The 24,525-nt window shown below is 35.1% G+C and overlaps 1 protein-coding gene across 2 annotated transcripts in view; it reads left to right on the top strand.

The window, feature by feature from the left end:
* NUDCD1 (NudC domain containing 1) overlaps positions 1-24,525 on the top strand; it is an 80,901-nt gene that overhangs the window by 1,599 nt on the left and 54,777 nt on the right. For both annotated transcript variants that reach the window (XM_055314406.1, XM_055314407.1), the window contains 2 exons: positions 9,822-9,976; positions 22,365-22,550. In XM_055314406.1, the coding sequence (XP_055170381.1) occupies positions 9,822-9,976; positions 22,365-22,550 (341 nt within the window). The remainder of the gene's footprint in view (positions 1-9,821; positions 9,977-22,364; positions 22,551-24,525) is intronic.

The following is a 24,525-nucleotide window of genomic DNA, read 5'->3' as shown; positions in this document are numbered from 1 at the left end:
TAAGCTAAAAGGAGCTTGGTTTTTCATCCCTTCCTTTCTTTCTTCCACCTCATGTCAGTAAATGGTACCACTATGTTTAGTTTATGCATTAAAAAAAGCAACCCCAAACTCAGTGGCTCAAAACGGTAGGCAATTATTGTTGCTCACAAGACTGCAAGTCGGGTAGGTGTTTCTTCTAGTGTTGGCTTGGACTCATTCTTGTGTCTTTGTTCAGTTATGCATCTGCTTGATGGCTCTCCTCATCTTGGCTATACTTCCTCACAAATTTGGAGGTTATCTGGCTACAGACTAGTATAAAATTATTTCAGATGCTTTTGCTTAGCTCTTCTCCGTGTGATCTCTCATTAGCCCAGGCTTAATCCAAGAGAAAAGTAGCAGCACACAGGCATTTTTTCAAGCTACTGCCTGGAATAAGTTTGCTGTTGTCCCATTTTTCCAAACAAGTCATATAAGCAAGCTTTAAGGTCAGTATATAGCAAGCTCATAGCAAAGGGCATAGATTCAGGGAGGCATAAAAATTGGGACTATTAGAGCAAGTATATATATATATAGTTGCTTATGTTGGAGTCATGAAGTATTTCTTCTTTTAGTCCCTCTGTTCAGTCTGTCAGCAATATAGTCAGCTCAAGGTTTGACTTCTTGCCTCTATCCTTCTCCAAATCCGTTATATCTTACCTGAACTATAGTTTATTGACTAGCTTTCCCACCATTCCCTTCTCCTTCCTTCCATTCTCTGTAAAGTAGTATCATCCTAGTTTTTAATTTTCTATTTATTTGGTATCCTGTTTCCTCTACTAGACTGTGAGCTCCCTAGTATCAGTAAAATTTTCTTTTGTTCACTACTCTGTCCCTAGTGCTTAGCATTGTAGGTGCTCAATAAATTGAGTGAATGAAGAAGAGAAGGAGTTGTTATTGAGGTCATTCCATTCCTTAGAAAGCAAGAGCAATGGAAAAGGGTAAGTTGTGTGTAGGACACTGATGCAGCCCTGTGTAGCTGGAGCAAAAAAATCTGGAGAAGTAGAGACCACTTAGAAAAATAGGTGAGGGCACTGTTTGTCTTGTGGACTTTATCCACACATCTGGGGAGTAAGTCACTGTTTCCCAGACATTTTCTTGGGCCCTAATGTTTAAAAAATAAAGCTCAGCTGTCAAAGATTTGCCAACTTTTTAATTTGCTAAGGGGAGATGTTTCTTTTTTTGTTTGTTTGTTTCAAGTTTATACTGAAATTCTATTTAGTTAATATATAGCGTAATACTGGTTTCAGGAATAGAATTTAGTGATTCATTACTTATTATAATGCCCGGGTCACATCATAGGTGCTATCAGTGCCCATCACCCATATAACCCATCCTCTGAACACCTCTCTTCCAGCAACCCTCAATTTGTTCTTTATAGTTAAGATTCTCTTATGGTTTGCCTCCCTCTTTTTCCCCCTTCTCCTATGTTCATGTTTTGTTTTTTAAATTCACCACATGAGTGAAATCATGTGGTATTTGTCTTGCTATGACTGACTCCTTTCACTTAGCATGATACACTCTAGTTCCTAAGTGGAGATGTTTCTTAAAAACTGATGTCCTCACCCATTCTTTCATAAACAAAAGGATATTTTAACATCAAAAAAGCAGAGAGCAAATTCTCACAATAGTCCTCTAAAATGCATTAGCTTTATTAACTACTCACTAAATGGTCCTTGGTCTCTCCTCTTTTCACCATTGTTGGTTTTGGAGTCTGTGTTTGCGATGTACAGTTGGAGGTGATGAGGTCCCATTTAGGGTTTTAAGTATAGAAAAGAAAGAGATTTAGAGATTGAATGGTTTAATTTTAGATTCTGTGGAGACTGAATTTGGAAGATTGGAGGAGAAGGACCAGGGAGACCAGTTTGGAGGCTTTTGCAGTCCTTCGTGTGAGGGGCTTGCATTAAGAATTACTACTTGAGGAGGAGGATGGAGAGCTTAATTCTTTTAAAAACTCTTTTCTAGAAATAGTGAAGTATGATTGAGGAGCTCCTCTTGGCAACTTGGTTTCTTTTATGCTCCCTAAGGAGTTTACATTAATTCACCAAGATGTTAGTGACTGGTGTGTGAAGCTGTGCATTTAGGATGTGAGGATGAAGATGTGCTCTGGTTTCAAAAATCTTGGAGTACTGGTCTATTTTTATTCTCTTGTTTTAAATAATGTTAGTAAATTGTTCTAAAGTTCCCTTTGCTACATAAACCATAACTGTCAGTCTGTGTATTCCAAAAAAATTAAGCAAACAACTCCCTTTTTTATAAAATTGTGATTGTTCTTTGACCCAGCAATTCTAGTTCTGGGCATTTACCTTATACAGATCTTCCTTGACTTACGATGGAGTAATGTACAGACAAACACATCTTAAATTGAAAAATGCATTTAATACATCTAATCTACATAACATCATAGCTTAGCCTAGCCTACCTTAAATGTGCTCACAACACTTGTACTAACCTACAGTTGGGCAAAATCATCTAACACAAAGCCTAATTTATAATAGAATGTTGAATGTCATGTAACTTATTGAATACAAAGTGAAAACCAGAATGGTTGTATGGGTACGGAATGGTTGTATGGGTACGGAAAGTGAATGAGCTGTTTACCTTCATGATCAGTCACGTGCCTGCCTGGGAGTTGTACCTTGCTGCCATGGCCCAGCATCACCAGAATATCCTACTGTAATATTGCTAGCTTGGGGAAAAATTCAGAGTGCAGTTTCCACTTTTACATCCTTGCAAAGTTGAAAAATCCTAAATTGAACCATTTTAAGTTGGGGACTGTCTGTACATGTTTTTTTCCTTGAGTCTTCATTCTGTAAATGTCTTTGTATATGTTTTCCCCTTACATTTCACCTAGCTAACTCATACTCCATTCATTCATCTTGGTTTACATGCTACTTATCCAGAGATTCCTTTCTGGACTATCTAGTTAGAATCTATACTACAGAATCTGTTTAAATTAGAATCTGTAGTCTGTTTTCCTATTATACCTGATCATAGACTTTATCATACATTGTAGCATTCAATGTCTGTTTTCTCTTTTAAGATTATTGGTTTTGTTAGCGATGGTTCTAATGTCCATATTTAAGTGCTTTACTTTGAAAGGGCTGGAGCATGCCTGGTGATTAATAAGTGATTTTATATCACACATATTAAATAGGCTTATTAGGATAATTGATAATAAACTACATGTATTTAAGTGTACAGGTTGGCAAGTTTTAAAATATATACACACTACTCCTGAAGTCCTCATCATAATCAAGATATTAAACTTTGTTTTCTTCCTCAAAAGTTCCGGTGCCCTTTGTAACTAGCCCGCTGTTCCTCCACTTTAATCCCAAGCAACTGTTGCTGTGCTCTCTGTCATTATAAATTAGTTTGCATTTTCTAGAGTTTTATATACATGGAATTATACAGTATGTACTCTTTTTTGTCTCACTTTTACTCAGCATAATTACTTTTAGTTCATGCTTGTGTGAGAGAGGATATTGAAATCTCTGGCTATCATTGTGGATTTTTTCTTTTCAGTATTGTCAGTTTTTGCTTCATATATTTTATTTTATCTTATTTTATTTATTTATATTTTTTAAAGATTTATTTATTCATGAGAAACACAGAGAGGAGAGAGAGAGAGAGGCAGAGACACAGGCACAGGCAGAGGGAGAAGCAGGCTCCATGCAGGGACCCCGACGCGGGACCTGACCCCGGGTCTCCGGGATCACCATCTAGCACCAAACCGCTGAGCCACCGGGGCTGCCCGGGGCTGCCCATCTTCATGTATTTTAAAGCTCTGTTATGTTGCAAAAACACTTTATCATGTCCTTTTAATAAATTGACACCGTATTATTAAGGAATAACCTTCTTTATCCTTGTTGATATTTTTTACTCTGAAACCTTATCTGATATTAAAATAGTCACTCAAGCTTTCTTTTGCTAAATCTTACCATAGTGTATGTATTTATTTCCATCTTTTAACTTTTAACCTGTTTGTGTTTTAGTATTTAACATGTATATACTATTGGCAGAAATAGTTGAGTCTTTTTTTATTCAACCTGACAATCTCTACCTTTTAATTAGACTATTTACATTTGATGTGATTATTGATTTTGTTAGTTTAGGTCTTTCATCTTGCTATGGATATTCTGTTTGTCCTATCCAGTCTTTGGGAAGATGAAATTTTCCCTTTTTTTCCCTAATTTTTCATTCCATTTTTTTTCTACCTTCTTTTGGATTATTTTCTTATGAAATCATTTTTTTAAAAGATTTTATTTATTTATTCATGAGAAACAGAGAGAGAGAGAGAGAGAGAGAGAGAGAAAGAAAGAGAAATTGAGGCAGAGGAGAAGCAGGCTCCATGCTGGAAGCCCGTCGCATGAAATCATTTTTATCACTCTTTGTTATTTTACTGGTTGCTTTAGGGTTAAGGGTATATACATCTTTAACTTATTACATAATACATTCAAATAATTTTACACCACTTGTAATATAAGACCCTAAAATAGAATACTTGTTTCTTTCTTCCTGGCCTTTATGTTGTATTTGTGTTTTCAAAAGATACTTTTGGGACTCCTGGGTGGCTCAGTGGTTGAGTGTCTGTCTTTGTCTCAGGTCATGATCCCCGGGTCCTGGGATCGAGTCCTGCATCAGGCTTCCCACAGGGAGTCTGCTTCTCCCTCTGCCTATGTCTCTGCCTCTCTCTGTGTCTCTTGCTAGTAAATAAATAAAATCTTTAAAAAAGAGAGACTTTTTTGCCCTGTGTAGGATTCTATGTTTATATGTTTTCTTTTTTCGATACATTTGACCCTTGAATAATGTGGAATTGAAATATTCAGGTCCACTTATATGTGGATTTTTTTCAATAAGTAGTAGTACATTACTGTAAAAGTATTTTCCTTATGATTATCTTAATAGCATGTTCTTTTTTTCTAGCTTTATTGTAAAAACACAGTATATAATATACAGAATATATGTTAACTGTGTTATTGGTGAAATTTCTGAGCAATAGTAGGCTGTTAATAGTTTAATTTATAGACAGTCAAAAGATATATGTGGATTTTTGAATGTGCCACAGGTCAGTGCTCCTAACCTTTGTGTGATTCTAAGGTCAACTGGTCTTTAAAGATGTTGCCTGTTAATTTTCTTGTTATTAATTGTTTCTGATGAGAAATCTGGTGTTTTCCAATCTTTATTATTTTTACATGATGTGTTTTTTCTCTTTTATATTGGTTTTAAGCAGTTCGATTATGTTGTGCCTTGCTGTGGTTTTCTTCATGAGTCTTAATAGTTTTAAAGTTTGGAAAGTATTCAGCCATTATTTAAAATTTTTTTTTTTTTTAATAATCCGGTTGCCCATTTTTAGATTGCCGAAAATTGATCCCAGTTCATCAGCGCTCTTGATTTGTATGTTTTTTCAAACATTCTTTTTTTCCTGTGTCTTATTTTGGGTAATTTCTATTTTCATGGTTTTACTTTCATTAATCTTTTCTTTTGCAATATCTAATCTGTTCTTAATCCCATTATGTGTATTTTTCATCTTGGATATTCTTTTCATCTTTTTTGTATTTTCATGTCTATTGTTTTGAATGTATGGAATATACTTTAATAACTTTAAATGTTCTGTTCTGCTGATTATAACTTCTTTGTCAGTTATGTTGAGCTTCTATTGATTGATTGGTCTCTTCATTATCAGTTTTGTGTTTTTTTCCTTTTTGCCAGCCCAGTAATATTTGACTGGATGCTAGAAACTGAATTTTACATTGGCTGGAAGAGAGATTTGTGTTCTTATAAATATTCAACTTTATTCTGGGATGCAATTGAGTTACTGGAAACAGATTATTCATTTAGTGTTTTATGATTCGGTAGGCTGGTCTGGAGCAGTGCTCAGTCTAGGGCTAATATTCCCCACTAATGCAACAAAAGTTTTCTGTATACTCTACCCATTATCTCATGAATTTAGGTATTTTCTTCATTCTATCTGTTGGAACAGTCATGCTTTCCAACCTTGTGTGAGTGCCCAACACTTCCCTCTTATTTCTAGAAGAGGTAGAAGAGAATGGAATAGTAAACAACTGTGTGAGAATTAACCCTGGACAGGAGAAGAGAAACAAGAAAATCACTGCTTCTAATACCTATAGCAAAGTACAATAGTTTAAAAAAGTGGAGGTAGAGGCAAATAACATTAAAATGTTAACTTACAAAGGCCACTTCTTAGACCATTTCTTTTCGCCTAGTTCCTGAGCTTGCTATTTGCATATAGACATAAAATAAGAGTTCAGTAGCCCACCAACCCCCTTATCTGCAACCAGATAGTACTAAGCCCTATATATACTGTTTTTACCTATACATACCTACCAATAATAAAGTCTAATTTATAAATTAGGCCTACTTATAAATTAACAATAACTAATAATAAAATAGAACAATTATAGCAATATACTGTCATAAAAGTTACATGAAGGTGGTCTCTCTCTCTCAAATATTTTATTGTCTCACCTTTCTTCTGGTGATGGGAGATGATAAAATGCCTACGTGATGACAAGAAGTGAGGGGAATGACATAGGCATTGTGATGTAGTGTTAGGCTACTACTTATCTTTTGACAATACATCAGGAGGAGGATCATCTGCTTCTGCACCACAGCTGACATGGGTAACTCAAACTGCAGACAGCGAAACTAAAACTGTGGATAGGGTGTAACTGCTGTACAAGTCTGTGTTACGAGTTTTGTAACAAGATTTACAGAACAAAAGAACTGAATTTGGAGCACTGCTCCCACTAACCTATTTTATATAATGTTTCTGCACAAATTAACATGGTCATCTACCTCTCTTCCCCATATTTTCTACCCTAAGTGCAGACAGAAATATTACAGTTAACTCTACACAAATCCAATAATTACATAGCTCTTTTCACCCTTTACCCTGACCATAGCCCAACTCTTCACCAGCTTTTAATCTCCTTCCTCTGAAGAAAATAGCCCAAAGAGACCACACAGATTAGAAAAAGGATGAGCTGTAGACTCAGCTTGGTCACTGTCAAGTAGTTTTATTAAGTTACTAGCCTTTCTATCCCATCTCCTCATCTTCAATGAAAATTAGTAATACTTGTCCTAAAAAATTATTGACAAGCTTAATCTTAAAACATGTAAAGTACTTGCTATATAACACACAGAAGAAAAACAGCTGTTTTATCCTTCTCTACTCTTAGTACTTTGGGCCATCATGTTACCATGCACATTTCTTGCAGTATTGAATTTCATCCACACCGTGGTGCTAGAAAACCAAGAATTGATGTTGCTTCTCTCCTAATCAGTGGAATATGTATTTCTAAGTGTTCCTTATAAAATAAATACTTCCTTGAATTATAAATAGCAGTTTCTTCAGCCTTCATCAGATCCATGATAAAATTATGATTTTACCCCTGAGATGCCTCCAAACTTCAGTCAGGCATCCTTTACCAAGATGACTGCAATAACCTCCTAATGGATCTTCCTGGTATTAACCTTAAAAATAAAATTGGCCAAGTTATTTTATCAACAAAATGGATTTGTTTGGAATATTAGAGAATTGGAATTTGGGACCTGGAAGCTGCAGTAAAACCATCAGCAAGCCCAGCAAAGAAAGGAGAGGGATGTTATTTTATGGTGAAGATGGAAGAAGTTGGGAGGGGTTGTTTAGAATGAAAGTTCGCTGGAGAAAAGCAAGAGTACAGGGTAATGTTGAATTCTCCCTAGCTAAATTGCAGTGTAGTCCCATTTCTTGTAGGAAATGTGATGTACATCTTTTCCCTGTGGCAGCCTGTAATTGATGATTCTTTCCTATTGAATATTCTTCTGTTGGGGTCTGTAATTAACAGTTCTTCCTATAATTGATGTTGAATGCTAGGGTTCAGCCTCCTAGCCTCTCCACTGTATTTTTAGTGAATTTCCTTTTATTAATATTTACACTGGATTTTACCTTGCTTTGCTTCAGTCTGTTTTACGTGTTGTAGTTACAAGTAATCTTTTATAAATTCAAATCTGAACTTTACTCTCCTGCTTAAAAAACTTAAATGAATTACATTGTTTATTGATAAAGATGAGGCCTTTCAGGACCAACTCCTGCCCAGTTTTCTAGCTTTATCTGTATCCTTTTCTTGTACAGATCTTCATGGTGCTTTGTATTTCAGACAGTTTGGCCTTCTTTTGGTTCTTCAAACACCAGTTTTTCCTCCTACTTTGCCTGCTTTTCATTCTGTGTGTGTGTGTGTGTGTGTGTGTGTGTGTGTGTAGATATATTTCTTCATAAGTTAACTCTGTTTTATCCTTTCTAGCTGGGCTCATATTTCTGAAACTTTTATCAATTCCCCCACTCCATAGATGAGTACCCAGTGCTGTTTCATTACATGGTACCCAGTAATTTTTCTTTCCAACATTTATTACAGTTTCATTATATATTATGTGATTACATTTGACTAATGTCCATTTTCTCACTGCATCATGAGTACCAAGAGGGTAGAGTCTGTGCTCTTTGCTCAGTATATCATTGGTGCCTATTAAAATATTGCTGAATAAATCACTGAATGAATATAAAACAGGTAATAGAAGTTGGAACAGAGGAACATTATGGAAAAAAATAATTGAAATTAGAATATAGTAGGTTGAGGGTTTTTAAAATGTCTTTTATTTACAGTAAATTGAGTTTTATATTAAGGTAAGGTGTTAGCCCAGCATAATTTACTTACGCTTTTCCTGTCAGAAAGGAAATAAATTCTAAGCTATGGACAGCCCTGAACTATAAGGTTCCTACCTGGATGTGTGGGGAAGAAAGAGTGAGAAGCAGAGATCATTTAATAGATTAAATAGATCACTTAATAGACATTTAATAGGTTAAATTTATGAAAGTAGCTAAGAGAGTAGATCTTTTTTTTATTTTTTTAAGATTTTATTTCTTTATTCATGAGGAACACAGGTAGAGACAGAGGCAGAGGGACCCTGGGATCACGCCCTTAGCTAAAGGCAGATGCTCAACCACTGAGCCACCTAGGCATCTCGACAGTAGCTCTTAAAAGTTCTTATCATAAGAAAAAAATAACTATGAGGTGATGTGTTCATTAACTTACTATGGTAATCATTTCACAGTATGTTCATATATCAAGTCATTATCTTGTACACCTTGTACAATGTTATATGCCAATTATATCACAATAAAGGCAGAAAAAAGTAAAGTAAAATTATGGAAATTGCTAATGTCCTAGTGGAAAACACTGTTCTTTAACCAGGAAACCTTGTTTCTATTCCAGGTAGAATATTTTGTTCTGTACCCTTGGGAAAGATGTGATAAGACATTGGAGAAATCACCATTTGTGCTTATAGTTATTTCCATAATTGTGCAATAAAAACATTCTCTTTATTTCTTAATGTGTTGTAAAAAAATTAATGAGCTATAATAGAGGTAAAAGCATCTTAAAAACTATAAAAATTCTCTATAAAATACTTAATATTTACCCAAAAGACAGGATATCTTCAATTTTAGAATTTCCCTGTTCTTTTTATTCGTAATTACAAGGAAGAAGTACCTAAAAGAAAAGAAGGTAATGGCATGAAAATCCCTGTCTTTAATGGCCACTGTCAGGGATCATTCAGTTTTATTCATCGTTTATCCTCTATTCACAGTGCCTAGAAATTGTTTTAGAATGAATAATATGGTGACTATGTCTGGAAGGGCTTTGTGATTAGCATTATGTGATTTCTTCACCTTGTAAGCATTCTGTGGAAAGAAGTAATCTGAGACGAAATCTGTGATGTTTATTTTTATTTTTCTTATATTTCAGCTGTGGCAGAAGTAAAACTTCGAGATGATCAATATACACTGGAACACATGCATGCTTTTGGAATGTATAATTACCTACACTGTGATTCATGGTATCAAGACAGTGTCTACTACATTGATAACCTTGGAAGAGTTATGAATTTAACAGTGATGCTGGTAAGAAAAATATCTGTAATATTAGGATTTTCCAAAAATTTGATTCTTAATTTTCATTCTTAATCTGATATCCAGAGAATTGAGGTACACAAATCTTTAATATATGGAATCCTTCCTATCATTAATCTATGTAAGGGTACATTCTGTTTAATTCAGTTTTAATTTTTCCCTTTGTTCCTGTTACAATTTAAGTATTTCCCTCGACTCCCACCAATGAACAACTACCCAGTAATTTTTCTTTCCAACATTTATTACAGTTTCATTATATATTATGTGATTATTTGACTAATGTCCATTTCCTCACTGAATCATGAGTACCAAGAGGGTAGATTCTGTGCTCTTTGCTCATCATTATATCATCATTATATATATGGGTTTTATAGATCAATATTGATGTTAACTGTTCATGTCTGTTTTTTTCTAATGTGAAATATTAACCCTCACTATGACCGTGAATTTTTTCCTTTTAATTATTTATATGTGTGTGTGTGTGTGTGTGTGTGTGTGTGTATATATGTGTGTGTGTGTGTGTGTTTAAGATTTTTTTTTTTGTTTATTCATGAGAGACACACACAGAAAGGCAGAGACATAGGCAGAGGGAGAGACATACTCCCCACAGGGAGCCCAACATGGGCCTCAATCCCAGGAGCCCAGGATCATGCCCTTAAGCTGAAGGCAAATGCTCAACCACTGAGCCACAAAGGCGTCCCTCTTTTTATATTTTTAATTGTGTTATTTGGGGCACATTTTGTCTGCTATGGATTTGTCCTTTTAGCATTATGAAATGTCCCTCTTTATCTCTGGGAATAGACTCCGGGAATGATTTTCGTCTTGAAATCTTACATAAATATAGTTGTACTGGCTTTTTTTTTTATTAGTGATATTCGTTTTTTTCTATCCTTTTTCTTTCAGTTTCTAAGTGTTGTTTTTAATCTAACGTCTTAGACCACTCAGCTATTCTGACATGACAGTGTTGTTATTTTTAAAGTGTGTCTCTTGTAAACAGCATATAGTTGGGTCTTGTTTTGTATCTATCTAGGTTGACAATCTGTCCTTTAATTGAAGGGTTTAGTACATTTATGTTTAATGTAATTACTGATATGGTTGGGTTTATATTACCATTTTGCTTTCTTTTCAGTTTGTCCCATGTTCTTTGTGTCTTTCTCTGTTCCTGCCTATTTTTGTATTAAGCAAATTTTCTTAAAGTTCCATTTAATTTTCTCTTTTGGCTTTTATCTAAACCTGTTTGTATTGTTATTTTTTAATGGTTAATGTACAGTTTATAGTATTTATTCTTAACTTATAATTTGCCTCTAATTAATATTATTTTACTATAAAAACTTTATAATAACATATATTCTTTTACTTCTCTTATACCCTTCAAGCTATTTTTGTCCTATATTTTACTTCATATGTTGTAAACACCACAACAGATTGCTAGGGTATTTGCTTTAAACAGTCAGTAGTATAATAATAGCTTCCTAACTATTCCCTGCTCCTTCTAGTATGGTTCTGGATTGCATCTACAGAATCATCTGATTTTTTTTTTTTTTTTTTTTTTAAGATTCCACATTCTAAGTGAGATCATACCGTATTTTTCTTTCTCTGACTCATTTCACGTTAGCACAGTGCCCTCAAGGTGTATCCATTTTTTGGCAAATGGCAGGATTTGGCAGCCCAGGTGGCTCAGCGGTTTAGCACCGCCTTCAGTCCAGGGCATGATCCTGGAAACCCTGGATCGAGTCCCATGTCAGGCTCCCTGCATGGAGCCTGCTTCTCCCTCTGCCTGTGTCTCTGCATCTCTCTCTCTCTTTCTCTCTCTCTCCTCTCTCTCTCTCTCTCATGAATAAATAAAACCTGTAAAAAACAAAACAAAACAAAATGTCAGGATTTCATTCCTTTTTATGGCTAAATGAAATACTGCATTGTGTATATAACACGTTTTCTTTATCCCTTCATCTATTGATGGAGACTTAGGTGTTTTTTTGTTTGTTTTTTTAAATATTTTGGCTATTGTAAATAATGCTGCAGTTAACATGGGGTACATATATCTTTTCAAGTTAGTGTTTTTATTTTCTTCAGATAAATAGCCAGAAGAGGAATCACTGGGTCATATAGTACTTGTATTTTAAATTTCTTGGGATCCCTGGGTTTGGCGCCTGCCTTTGGCCCAGGGCGCGATCCTGGAGACCTGGGATTGAGTCCTACGTCGGGCTTCTGGTGCATGGGGCCTGCTTCTCCCTCTGCCTGTGTCTCTGCCCCCTCTCTCTCTCTCTCTCTCTCTCTCTGTGACTATCATAAAAAAAAAAAAAAGTAAATTTCTTGAGGAACCTCCATACTGTTTTCCACAGTGGCTTCACCAGTTTATGTTCCTACCTACAGTGCACGAGGATTTCCTTTTCTCTACATCCTCTCCAACACTTCTTACTTCTTGTCTTTTTGATAATAGACATTCTGTCAGGTGTGAGGTGATAATCTTATTATGATTTTGATTTGCATTTTCCTGGAGTAGTGATATTGAGCATCTTTTCATGTACCTGTCGGCCATCTATGTTATCCTCTTTGAAAAAAATGTCTGTTCAGATCCTCTGCCCATTTTTTAACCAGGTAACTTGTGGGGGTCTTTGGGGCAGTTGCTAATTGTATAAGTTCTTTTTATATTTTGGATGTCTTATTAGGTATATGATTTGCAAATATTTTCTCTCATTTCCTAGGTTGACTTTTCATTTTGTTGATCATTTCTTCTGCTCTGCAGAAGCTTTTTTAATTTGATGTAGTTTTGTTTGTTTATTTTTGTTTTTATTGCCTTTTCTTTTGGTATCAGATTCAAAAAATTATCGTTAAGACCAGCGTCAAGGAGTTTACCACCTATATTTTCTTTTGGGAGTTTTATGGGTTCAGGTCTTACATTTAAGTCTATAACCTATTTTGAGTTTATTTTTGTGTATGGCATAAGATAGTGGTCCAGTTTCATTCTTTTGCATGTGGCTGTCTGGTTTTCCCAGCACTAGTTTGTTTTGTTTTGTTTTATTGAAGTTTGATTTGCCAATATATTCCCAGCACCATTTATTGAAGAGACTGTCCTTTCCCTATTGTATATTCTTGGTTCCTTTGTTGTATATTAATTGGTCATATATGTGTGATTTTATTTCTGGATTCTATTCTGTTCCATTGGTATTGAATTCCATACTGTTTTGATAAGCATAGTTTGGTAAAGTAGTTTGAAATCAGGGAACATGATGCCTCCAGCTTTGTTCTTCTTTCTCAAGATTGCTTTAGCTTTTTGGTTTTGTTTGACTTTTGTTTTTAAAGCAAAAATAAATATATTTTTTGTTTTTAAAACAAAAATAAATAAACTTTATATATTTATTTATGAGACATGCTGAGACATAAGCAGAGGGAGAAGCAGGCTCCCTGTAGGGAGCCTGATGTGGAACTTGATCTCAGGACCTGGAGATCACAACCTGAGCCAAAGGCAGACGCCCAACCACTGAGCCACCCAGCCACTGAGGACACCCAGGTGTCCTTGCTTTAGCTTTTTAGAGTCTTTTGTGGTTCTGTGCAAATTCAAAGATTGTTGTATTTCTCTGAAAAATGCCATTGGAATTTTGATAGGGATTGCATTGAATCTGAGGATTATGATTACTTTGGGTAATATGAACATTTTAATAATATTGGTCCTTCCAATCCATGAGAATGAAATATCTTCCCATTTATTTGTGTTTTCTTGTAATTTTTTTAAAGATTATTTATTTATCTATTCATGAGAGACACAGAAAGAGAGGTAGAGACCTAGGCAGAGGGAAAAGCAGGCTCCCCCCATGGGCATCCTGATGTGAGACTCCATCCCAGGATGCCAGGATCATACCCTGAGCCACTGCAGGCATCCCTTGTAATTCTTTTTATTAGTTTCCTATATGTCCTTCCAGAGGTGGTTTGTTTTTTCTGTGTGTCTGTTTTTTTTTTTTTTTTTTTTTGGAAGTGTAAGCCCAAAGTGTGTGTGTGTGTATACATATATTTTAAAGATTTTATTTATTTATTTGAAGGAGAGCATGCACATGTGAGTACAAGCAGGGGAGGAGCAGAGAGAGAGAATCTCAAGCAGATTCTACACTGAGTGCAGAGGCAGACATGGGGCTCAATCTCACGACCCTGAGACCATGACCTGAGCTGTAACCAAGAGTTGGACGCCTAACGCACTGAGCCACCCAGGCACCCTGTGATGTATATTTTAAAAATACAAACTCTTCGTCTTGGTATATTGCAGTTTATGGTGCCCTTATCTCCAATCTTTGTCTTACCATTTTGTACCCCATACCCCAGCAATACCAAAGTCTTACAGTTCCCAAGAGATGCCCTGTATTCTGTTACCCTCAGCTAGTTTCCCATGTGATTAACTCTACTTGGTACGTTCTTTCTTAGTTCTGTGTCAGGTTGCCTCCCAATCTTTACTTAAGTCTCAGCAAAGCATCTCATCTATTAAGCTTTCCTTGACATTCTCCCTTTGTTCCTCCTGGAATATTCAAACCATTGGCTCTCAGATCTGTGTGGACTTTGAATTTCTTCTAGGCCAGGGGCTGGTAGACCTTTTCTGCATAGGGCCAGATAATTAATATTTTAGGGTTTGTAGGCTAGACAATCTTATGTCACAACTGCTCAGTTTTACTTTAGTAGTGTGAAAACAGCATTAGACAATATGTAAATGAATGAGTGTGACGGCATTCCAGTAAAACTTTATAAAAATAACATTACTTGGATTTAGCTTATTGACTGTAGTTTGCCAACCCTTGATCTAGGCCCTGGGTTTTTCTTATATTTCTATAATCCTGCCGCCCAGCAGGAGGCTCGGTCAGCATAATTGTTGAAATAATAACACCTGTTTAAAGTTTGTTCTTATCCTTTGGAATTGACTTTGCATTCATTCACTGATTCATTTATTTGAGAAAGAGTGAGCGTGCATGCGCATGGGAGGGGGGCAGAGGAAGAGTGAGACTCTTCAAGCCAACTTCCTGCTGAGCACAGAGCCCTACCTAGAGCTTGATCCCAGAACCCTGAGATCATGCTCTGAGCAGAAATCAAGAGCTAGCTGCTTAACCAACTGAGCTACCCAGGTGCCCTGGCTTTGCATTCTTTGTAGGATCTTCCTTGTATTTCTTGTTCAGGTTCAGGCATGAGTCTTTGGTTTGTTGAGATTATTTACTGAATGATAAATATTTATTTTTCTTCCACAAACATTTATTGAATGTCATTATGTGCTTAGTAGCCACATAAACAAACACATGATAACATGTAACAGTGGAAGTAGGGATAAGATTCAGACATAGTGTGGAGGAGGAAATGATAAATGTTGAAAGATGAAGTGTTCAGAGAACTTTCAGAGAAGATGTCACCTGAGTAGAATTTTGAAGGATCAACTAGTTACTATGCAGATTGAGGCAGTTGTGCTGCACATCACTTAGGAGGTGTATTCAGCAAACTTCACAGGCATGTGTGTGCATTACAGGTACTCTAGATTGATTTGCTGAAACACAAGAGTATGTATGGAAAGACCAGTAGTATGTAGTCTATGGTTGGTGAGGATGATGGCAAGGTGGGCAGAGGCCAGGTTTTGAAGGGCAGAGGAACAGTAATATTATTCTGTGTAAAGCAAAGAGAAATGTGTTTTTTTTGGGGGGGGGTTTTAAAGATTTATTTATTTATGAGAGAGAGAGAGAGAGAGAGGCAGAAACACAGGAGGAGGGAGAAGCAGGCTCCATGCCGGGAGCCCGACGCGGGACTCAATCCTGGGACTCCAGGATCGCGCCCTGGGCCAAAGGCAGGCGCTAAATCCCTGAGCCACCCAGGGATCCCCGCAAAGAGAAATGTTAAAAAGAAAGATTGATTCTTTTATTTTAGTGCAATGCTTGGCTGGGAGAAGGGTGTGGATAGGGTCACAGTTTTGGGCCAGAAGGTTGGTTTTATCAGTTCACTTGTTGGTAATCATGATTTGGGGTATTAATACCAATTTAAATCACAAGATTGATTGGAAATGTGGAATGAAAGTGTAATGATAGCATTTGAAATACTATAAGCAGTATGGACTGGTGAATATAGTTTTCTTCTCCCACTGGAAAGTTTTCACAGGAAATCAAATACTGTAATTTTATTAAGATAGCTTATTTGAATGGAATCAGGGTAAAGACTAATGTTTTTGATCCCTATTTCTGACCTATACTCAGGCTTTTATGGACATCTTAGAATAACTAGTTATAGTTCCTTAGTTTAGTCTCTCTTTACCTATGGGCTCATTAAGGATGCAGTATACACGTACACTCCTATCTACTTGGATAGCGTGTACCTATGAGTCAAATGTCCTCTATGCATACATGTGCAGTGTATTCTCTATACATGATTATACATGTCCATATGCTATATATGCATAATTTGCATTTTATTGTGTCTTTTAAATTTAAGGGCGTTTATGTTTTTTAGATTCTGTTATGTTTTGCTTGTTAGGAAGACAAATCTAAAATCTGGAAATTCTTTAAGAATATTGACTTAGAGAGCCTAACTTAGTCACATAGTCTGATTCATACTATTCATTCAACCTTCAAAATATGTACTGAATACCTAACTATATGTTACACATTGTCATAGGCACTGGGAATACCGCAGCATACAAAATAAAGTCTCTTCTAGCTTATGAATTCACAACAGAATATGAACGACAATTGACTCTTGAACAATACTGGGAATCTGAGTGCTAAGCCCCTCCCCCCATTGCACAGTAGAAAATTTGCAGTAGAAAAGTACAACTTAATAGCTTACTGTTGACCAGAAGCCTTACTGATAGCATAAAGTTGATTAACACATATTTTATATGTTAATGTGTATCGTATATTTGTATCTATTCTCACAAATTAATACTGTTTTTTTATTTTGTTTTTGGTGATATCTGTCAGATTTTCATTAAAGTTTTGCATGCTTTAAGGAAAGGAATTGGAGAGCTTTCTGGAACTGGAACAGTTTAGGACTGGAATGATTTGTTTCTTGTATGTTAAATAAAGATGCTCTTTGGACCTATTTTATATCCTTTTGTTCTTTTCAGTTACAGTCTTCTAGTTACCTGTCCAATTGATTTTATTTGTAATTGGTTTAGTCAAACTCTGTTTTTTTGGTAATTTTATAATTATTTTTTTGCTAAGAAAAATTGTTAATTTCTTAGGCTTTTACATTTATTCCTGTAAATTTGCCTGTTTTATGCTCTTGAGATTATCTTCTCTCTCTTTTTCCTCAATTTTTTTTCCTTAATCAAACTTTAGAAGGGTGTTTTTATTATTTTATTTTTAAAGAACCACATCTGAGGTGATTTTAGTTTGTTTTCTGCTTAATTTAGCTTTTGTTGGGGATCCCTGGGTGGCTCAGCAGTTTAGCGCCTGGAGTCCCGGGATCGAGTCCCACGTCGGGCTCCCGGCATGGAGCCTGCTTCTCCCTCCTCCTGTGTCTCTGCGTGTGTGTGTGTGTGTGTGTGTGTGTGTGTGTGTGTGTGTGTGTCTGTCTAAAATAAATAAATAAATAAATAAATAAATAAATAAATAAATAAATAAATAAATAAAATAATTTAGCTTTTGTCTTTGTTTTTCAAACTGTATTAGTCCTCAAAATCACTTGAAGTAAATGATAAAAACAAAAGCTAATTTCAGGCTATAGTTCTTAAAGATTCAGATTCAGTATGTCAGGTTGGTCATGGTCTGGGAATCTGTATTTTTATTAAGGACCTCAGATGATTTTGCTTGTGGTCCAATGACCAAGTTTTGAGAACTCTGTATTTGTGGCGTAGAAAAATACCACACTTATTTCTTAATATTTTTCTAATTAGCAAAAAGGAAACTGGCTTGTTTTTTGAACTTCTGTGTTGGGGGCAGGTGGAGAGAGTTGGCCATTGGTTACACATTGGCTTTTTTCTTAAGCACAGAAGTTGTTCTAATACCCATTTTATTGTCTGATTTTCTTTTCTTTCTTTCTTTCTTTCTTTCTTTCTTTCTTTCTTTCTTTCTTTCTTCTTTCTTTCTTTTTTTCTTTCTTTCTTTCTTTCTTTCTTTCTTTCTTTCTTTCTTTCTTTCTTTCTTTCTTTCTTTCTTTCTTTCTTTCTTTCTTTCTTTCTTTCTTTCTTTCTTTCTTTCTTTCTTCTTTTTTCATTGAGTCAAAGGCACACATGCACAAGTCTCAGGTTCTTTTGCTGTGGCTGGTTTACAGATACCTCACCCTGTTAAATCTGTGCTAAACACTATTATGGTCAGAGAGAAAGCTGTATGGGACCAAGGAAGGAAATCAATTGTCTGACCTTGAGATTTTGTCAGAAGCCAGCAGATGGCAGCAGTTCAACACACAAGGTTTATAGAGAGGCCTTACAAGTTAGTTTATAATCCTCAATTTTAGAGAAATGTCAGTTGGGTCCAGAAAGTGCTTTTGGGAACTAGAAAAAGCCTTAGGAAAGCAAAAGAAAAACGTTATATTTTTAAAATGTAATTATTATGTTGTCATTTTATTAGAGTATTATGGTTTCTTTTAAAGTAATGTTTTGTTTCTTAATATTTAGGGAATTAACTGTTATAACTTATGTTTCTATTTACCCTGAAAAACTGGTTTCTCCTAAAGTAGTATGTTGTCTCATGGTGCCTCTTTAAATTGCACTTAAAGATCAGGAGAGAGTTACTGGATTCCATTTTAAGCCCTTTGTGAAGCTGTGTCTTGAAGTGAGTGACACACTATAACTGTTAGTCTACCTCAGTTGCAGGCCACTATCTCCATACTAGCATTTCTACACCTGAATCTCACCTTATTTTCTATAGTTGCCTTTATTAATAAGGAGCCAGTTATTTACCTGGTTAAAGAAAAAATTAAAAAGGGAGGAATAAGTTATTTGAACTGTGTGTTTTTAATGAATTATTAAAAGTTTTCTGTTATATATATGAGACATTAATCAAATTCCACTTAATGAAACATCATTTCTTAAAGTTTTAGCAAAAAAGGAGAAAGGGAAAAGGAAAAAAGGAAGTTTTCTCTTCTTTCAAATAAACTTGTTACTAGTGATGAAAGTCTTTAAATGTCAACATGTAATAATACTAGTAAATGGCATCCTTACCTATTTTTTCTTGACTATTTTCTTTAAACTTGAGTAGTGAGTAGTGCTTTTTATAAACATATGTAGTAGAAAAATGCCTTGTCAGTTCAAACCTTGTCTTATAACTGTGACAAGAGGCCTTCAAACTCTGGTTTAGAAATATTTTTCATAAATACAGTTCATATATTATTTACTGTGTCGTTTATATATGATATTTTGACATTTTAATTTTTTATTATATTTTGTTGACCCAGGAATTTAATTAAAAAATTCTAGATAAGGTGTTAGTCTGAAGAAAAACTGAATATTCAGGTAGTTGCATTCAGAGTATTGTTGTTGTGGGGGTGTTTTTGCAGGCAGAGGGGAGTATTCTAGAAATTGCAATGAGATCTGGGGTATCATTTGTTTAGAAAAACTTGGGTAGTGTTTCCTTCTCAAGAAAATGTGAAGTATAGGAGAGACCATCAATTTTTGGAGTGGGGTCAGTCAGGATTTGAATCTTAGCCCTTCCATTTTCTTAGCATTGGAGTTCTGGGCAAATGATTTAATCTTTTAGACCGAGTTCTTTATCCCTCAAAGTGTACATAATGATTTCAACTTCATAGGAGTTTGTAATAGTTAAGTGAGATGGAAAAAAGTCAAAGCACTTATTTAATAGGATACTTGTACATTGTAGTTATTCAGTAAATGTACTATTCATCATTGAAATTTTAATTGTTCTGTAATTCAGCCGTGAAATGTTACTCCAGAATTATTTTCAACAGCTTTGAACATAGTTACATTCACCTTTTTTTTTTTTTTTTTTGGTCTGGAAGAAAATGATTGGGTGGGACAAAGACATAGATCCAGTATCATAAAGCATTATTATGAGGATACTTTGTAAAAACTGTCAGTGGAGGTTATTCAGAAATAATCTAATACTCTTAATTTAAAATTTACAGAAGAAAATATTTTACTGCATACAGTCCATTTAAAATTAAATGTACCCTCTGAGAATTCGATTTCAAAAATTAGGAACATCAAGATTGCTTTCACTTAAAACTATCATTTAACTTACGTAAGAGACATTGGTGTGTTTTAATTTAATTTTTAGCTTTACATTTATATACATGAATATCTTAACCATCCTATTAATATCGAAATCCTTTATCTGATAGACTTCCAGCAATCTCAGTTATGTGTAACCTTGTATTTAAAAGAAAATAGCTTAAAACACCTTAGTAATTGTATATGAAATGAAGAATAGTGATTCAGCAAATTAAGCCCTGCATTTGTCCTAGCAGTGTTCACTAGATTAGATGTAGTAAAGGGCATATAGTGGTAGAGACCACTAGAACTCTTTACTTTAAAATAGTTGTTTTGAGGAAGAAGTCTCATTTTATTTTATCCTATTAATATTTTTTAAACTATGTATATTACACCTAAGTTGCTCAGTTAAAAAAAAAAAGTCAAACAATGTATTTGAAGCAAAAATGGAAAGTTTCCTCTTAACCTTCAGTCTCCCCTACTGCCCATTTGAACATTTTGGATAGTCATGTATTCTTGTTGAGTTGCTAAGACTCCTTATATGCTGTAGATGCTAGTCTTGTGTTATTTTTGTGGCAAATATTTTTCTCCCTGTGTCCTACATGTTTTTTATTTTTTACAGGAAGACTTTCTCCACCCTGAGTTAAATGTGATTAATCTTCTAACAAAGTTATCTTACTTTTTCTTTAAAACATTTAGATTATTAATCTGTCTGGAATGTGGAATGTTTTTGTGTATGCTGTAAGGGAAAGAACAATTTTTTTCCAGATCTCTGGTATCCCAATAGCATTTTTTGACTGCTTCATTTATTTCTCAGTAATTGGAAATGCCACATTATGTTCTAAATGCCTACATAGGCATCAGCCTTCAATAGAATATCTCTTAATTGATCTCCATTTAACTGAACACTGAAGTAACTGATAATCTCTATTCCCTTTATATAATATACTGACAGGAGACCACAGTAAACTTAATGTTTACTGCTTGTAGGTTACTTGGTACTGTGTTAATAACAATTCTATTTCTGCTAGTTGAGTTTTACATTACTAATACTCATATTTGGTCATTCTAAAAACTTTATTTTAGCTGTGCTTGTCATTGTATTTTCATTATTTAATCAGTATTAAATAAATCAGTAAAAAATGAATACAAAAAGAAGGAAAGGTGCCATTTCAAAGAAAACTAAACTAGATGCTTTAGAAAGAGACAGTGAATCACTAAAAAATGTGTGGCTGGTAAGGACATTTTGTATAGTTTACTTAAATTTTGTTAATATATGCATTTATCTAAGTAATTCTAGGACCAGGGAATGATATACATGAATCAAGATTTATTTTTGGCCTGTAGGAAAATCTGTTAACTGAAAACTAAAGCTTTAAGAATAACAACAAATTATTCAATTGAGTACATTTTGATACATGTTTATTTCCTGAAATGTAAACCTTTATATATATATACATTTTTTTTGTAAAACATTTTAATAATTTTACTGTATCAAAGATGTAAGACATCTTACAGCTTTAAAATGTAAGGATATAGATAAAATAAAAATGTGCTAACACAAACATAAGTTGCTAAGAGTCTTAAGTGTGGTATTCTCATACTGCCAGGCTGGTGTCCATGGAGGCATTTAGAACATGATGTAGTATTTCCAATTAGTTGAAAATTCTGATCATTAACTCTAAACTTAAGAATGAAGACCAGATTATTCTAGTGTATTAGTTATCTATGGTGTGTAATATATTAGTTCAACACCTAGTGACTTCAAACAATAAATATTTGTCATCTCACAGTTTCTGAGGGTCAGAAATCAGAGTGGCTTAATGGGGTGGTTTCTGTGTCAAGGTTTCTCATGAGGTTGTAGCCAAAATGTCAGCCCAGAGAGCAATGATCTGAGGGGTCCACTAGGGCCTTCAAATAGCTCACAGGGTGCTGGTTGTTGTCAGGAGCCCTTATGTCCTTCCCATGTGGGTCTACCATGTGCAGTACAAGAGAGAGAGCAAGATAGAAGATGTAATGAAAACTATGACCAAATTTCCGAAGTCACATACTGTCATATGTGACATACATGTATGTGTGTCACACACACATGGCGTCTGTCATATTAGTTAGAAGTGGGTAGTACAACTGCTACTCGGAGGGGAATTAGGCACCTTCTCTTGAATAAGATAGTAACCACTACACTGCAGATATATATTCTGTGTGCATATGGATCAAGGAGAGGAAAGGATTCATTTATAATATCTGGCTTCTTTTTAGGACACTGCTTTAGGAAAGCCACGAGAGGTGTTTCGACTTCCCACAGATTTGACAGCATGCGACAATCGCCTTTGTGCATCAATCCATTTTACGTCTTCAACCTGGGTTACCTTGTCAGATGGAACTGGACGATTGTATCTCATTGGTACAGGTGAACGTGGAAATAGTGCTTCTGAAAAATGGGAGGTGCGGTTTTGTTTTCTGTTTTTTAGACTTAAGCAAATTCTAGAAAGTATATATAAGGTAGACCTTAGTGATTTTGAAGTAACACTTTTTGGGCATGGTTTATGTTTGACATCTTCGTTTTTATAACATATAATGTTAGGAGTTTTTAATTAAATTATAAAATATATACCTTTTACAAAACTGATACATTAACCATTTCTGGTTTGACCTGGGGTCATTGCAGTTATCAAGAATTGCATTCATTTGTTTAGTGAATGTTTATTGAGTAAAGCAGTACACTAAATACTGACATTGCCTCCTTCTTGATGAAGAGTTAGCCAAGAATTACATTGGGATATCTTCTCTACTCATGTTATATCTGCTAGTATCTTTATGGGCCTAGCATGCTTCTGAGGTACAACTCTGCTGGCTGTCTGGTAAGTTGCCATTGGTCAAATAATGAGTTTATCAAAGTATTTCTTACTTAGAGGAATATACTATAACATAAATATAGTAATATACCAATCTCTAAGATGCTGTTTTTATTTCAGCTTTCTTAAAACAATGTAACATTTGTAAATCTGAGGGGCAGACTAGGATTTTAATAATAATAAATAAGGAATTAATTTCTTGAGAGCCATAGTTTCTGAAGGTCAGAATGACACTGAGTTATACTAGTAAGTATATTGTGATACTGCTAATAGCTGAATCTCAGCACGTGGCCTCTTAGTTCTGGGTAAAGAAATATGAACTTAATATATTTACATCTTACAAAATGGTTTTATCAGACCTACAAATGCCTACAAAGATCAGGCTTTAATTATTTGAGAAGAACCAAGAAGGCCTTAGAACCAAATGGTTTATCTTTTTTATTAAGTTATATTAAGTGGTATACTACAAATTGTAGTAATTTAAAAAACTAAACAAAAAACACAATAAATAACCAGAACAACAATAGCATGTTTGAAGGGAGCCTTTGCAGGCCTTTGTGGTCACAGATTCAAATATTCATTGGACTTTGTGACATTTTTCTGCTATGGCCTTCAGTAATAACTTTTTTTTCCTTTTCTTTTCTTTTTTTTTTTTTTTTTTAAACTGAGGCAATGTGATATATAGCATGAATACCTGAAACAGTTGGAATGAGTTTGGAGGGTGATGGGCAGGAAATATATGAATGAGAATTTATGTATGATCAAGCTATGGAATCTGTTGGTTATGAGCAAGAAGAGACACACTGACCCAGCTCACCTTCAGCTTAAAAATAACACCACATACTCTGCATAAAGGAAATTCATATGGATCTATAATTCATTTGCTTTCTGCTATGTATATCACCTTGGTACATATTAGGCCTTTAGTATATTTTTTAAATCAAAAATTTTAAATCTGCTTCGTGTCCTCTTCAGTATACACTGCTGTAATGAAATAAGCACCCTCTGAGATGTTTACAGTTAATAATAATTTTGACTGGGGATTGGGGAGAGGGGGAGTAGGACAGGGATGGGACTTGGGCATTAACTGAAGTGAGAGGGATACTGTGGAATACTGGTCACTTTAAGAGAAACACCTTAGGAGAGTTTTAGGACTTCGGGGAAGTTGGTGGAACAGAGAGGAAGCTAATGGTGGGAGCAGTTGGGGGTGCAGTAGGGCATAAGGGGGCCTCATAAGGGCCATGATGACTGCAGTGTAGAAAAAGAAAGGAAGGGAGACAGCAAGACTACCTGCTTTTTTGCCGGTGTGTTGCCTCTAAAATGATGGGGGTGCTCTTACCGGCAATATCATATTTGAGTTGCTGGGCTTGTTCAGGAGACTGGAAACTTCAGTCTAACAAAATATAAGAGTTTATACATCTACTCCCTGGTGTCATTCCAGTCCCTTTCACTCACATGAGAGAAAAAGGGGAGGAAGCAATAAACTAGCTACTTGTACCTGACAAAACTTACCGTCTATCCTTCTTCCCTTTTAGTCTCCCGTTGTCCCCCAAACAAAAGCAAAA

Source organism: Nyctereutes procyonoides, unplaced genomic scaffold, assembly GCF_905146905.1.
Source record: "Nyctereutes procyonoides isolate TBG_1078 unplaced genomic scaffold, NYPRO_anot_genome, whole genome shotgun sequence".
Taxonomy (NCBI): domain Eukaryota; kingdom Metazoa; phylum Chordata; class Mammalia; order Carnivora; family Canidae; genus Nyctereutes; species Nyctereutes procyonoides.
Note: the sequence above shows the minus strand (reverse complement) of the source record. Positions and strands in the feature narration are given on the sequence as shown.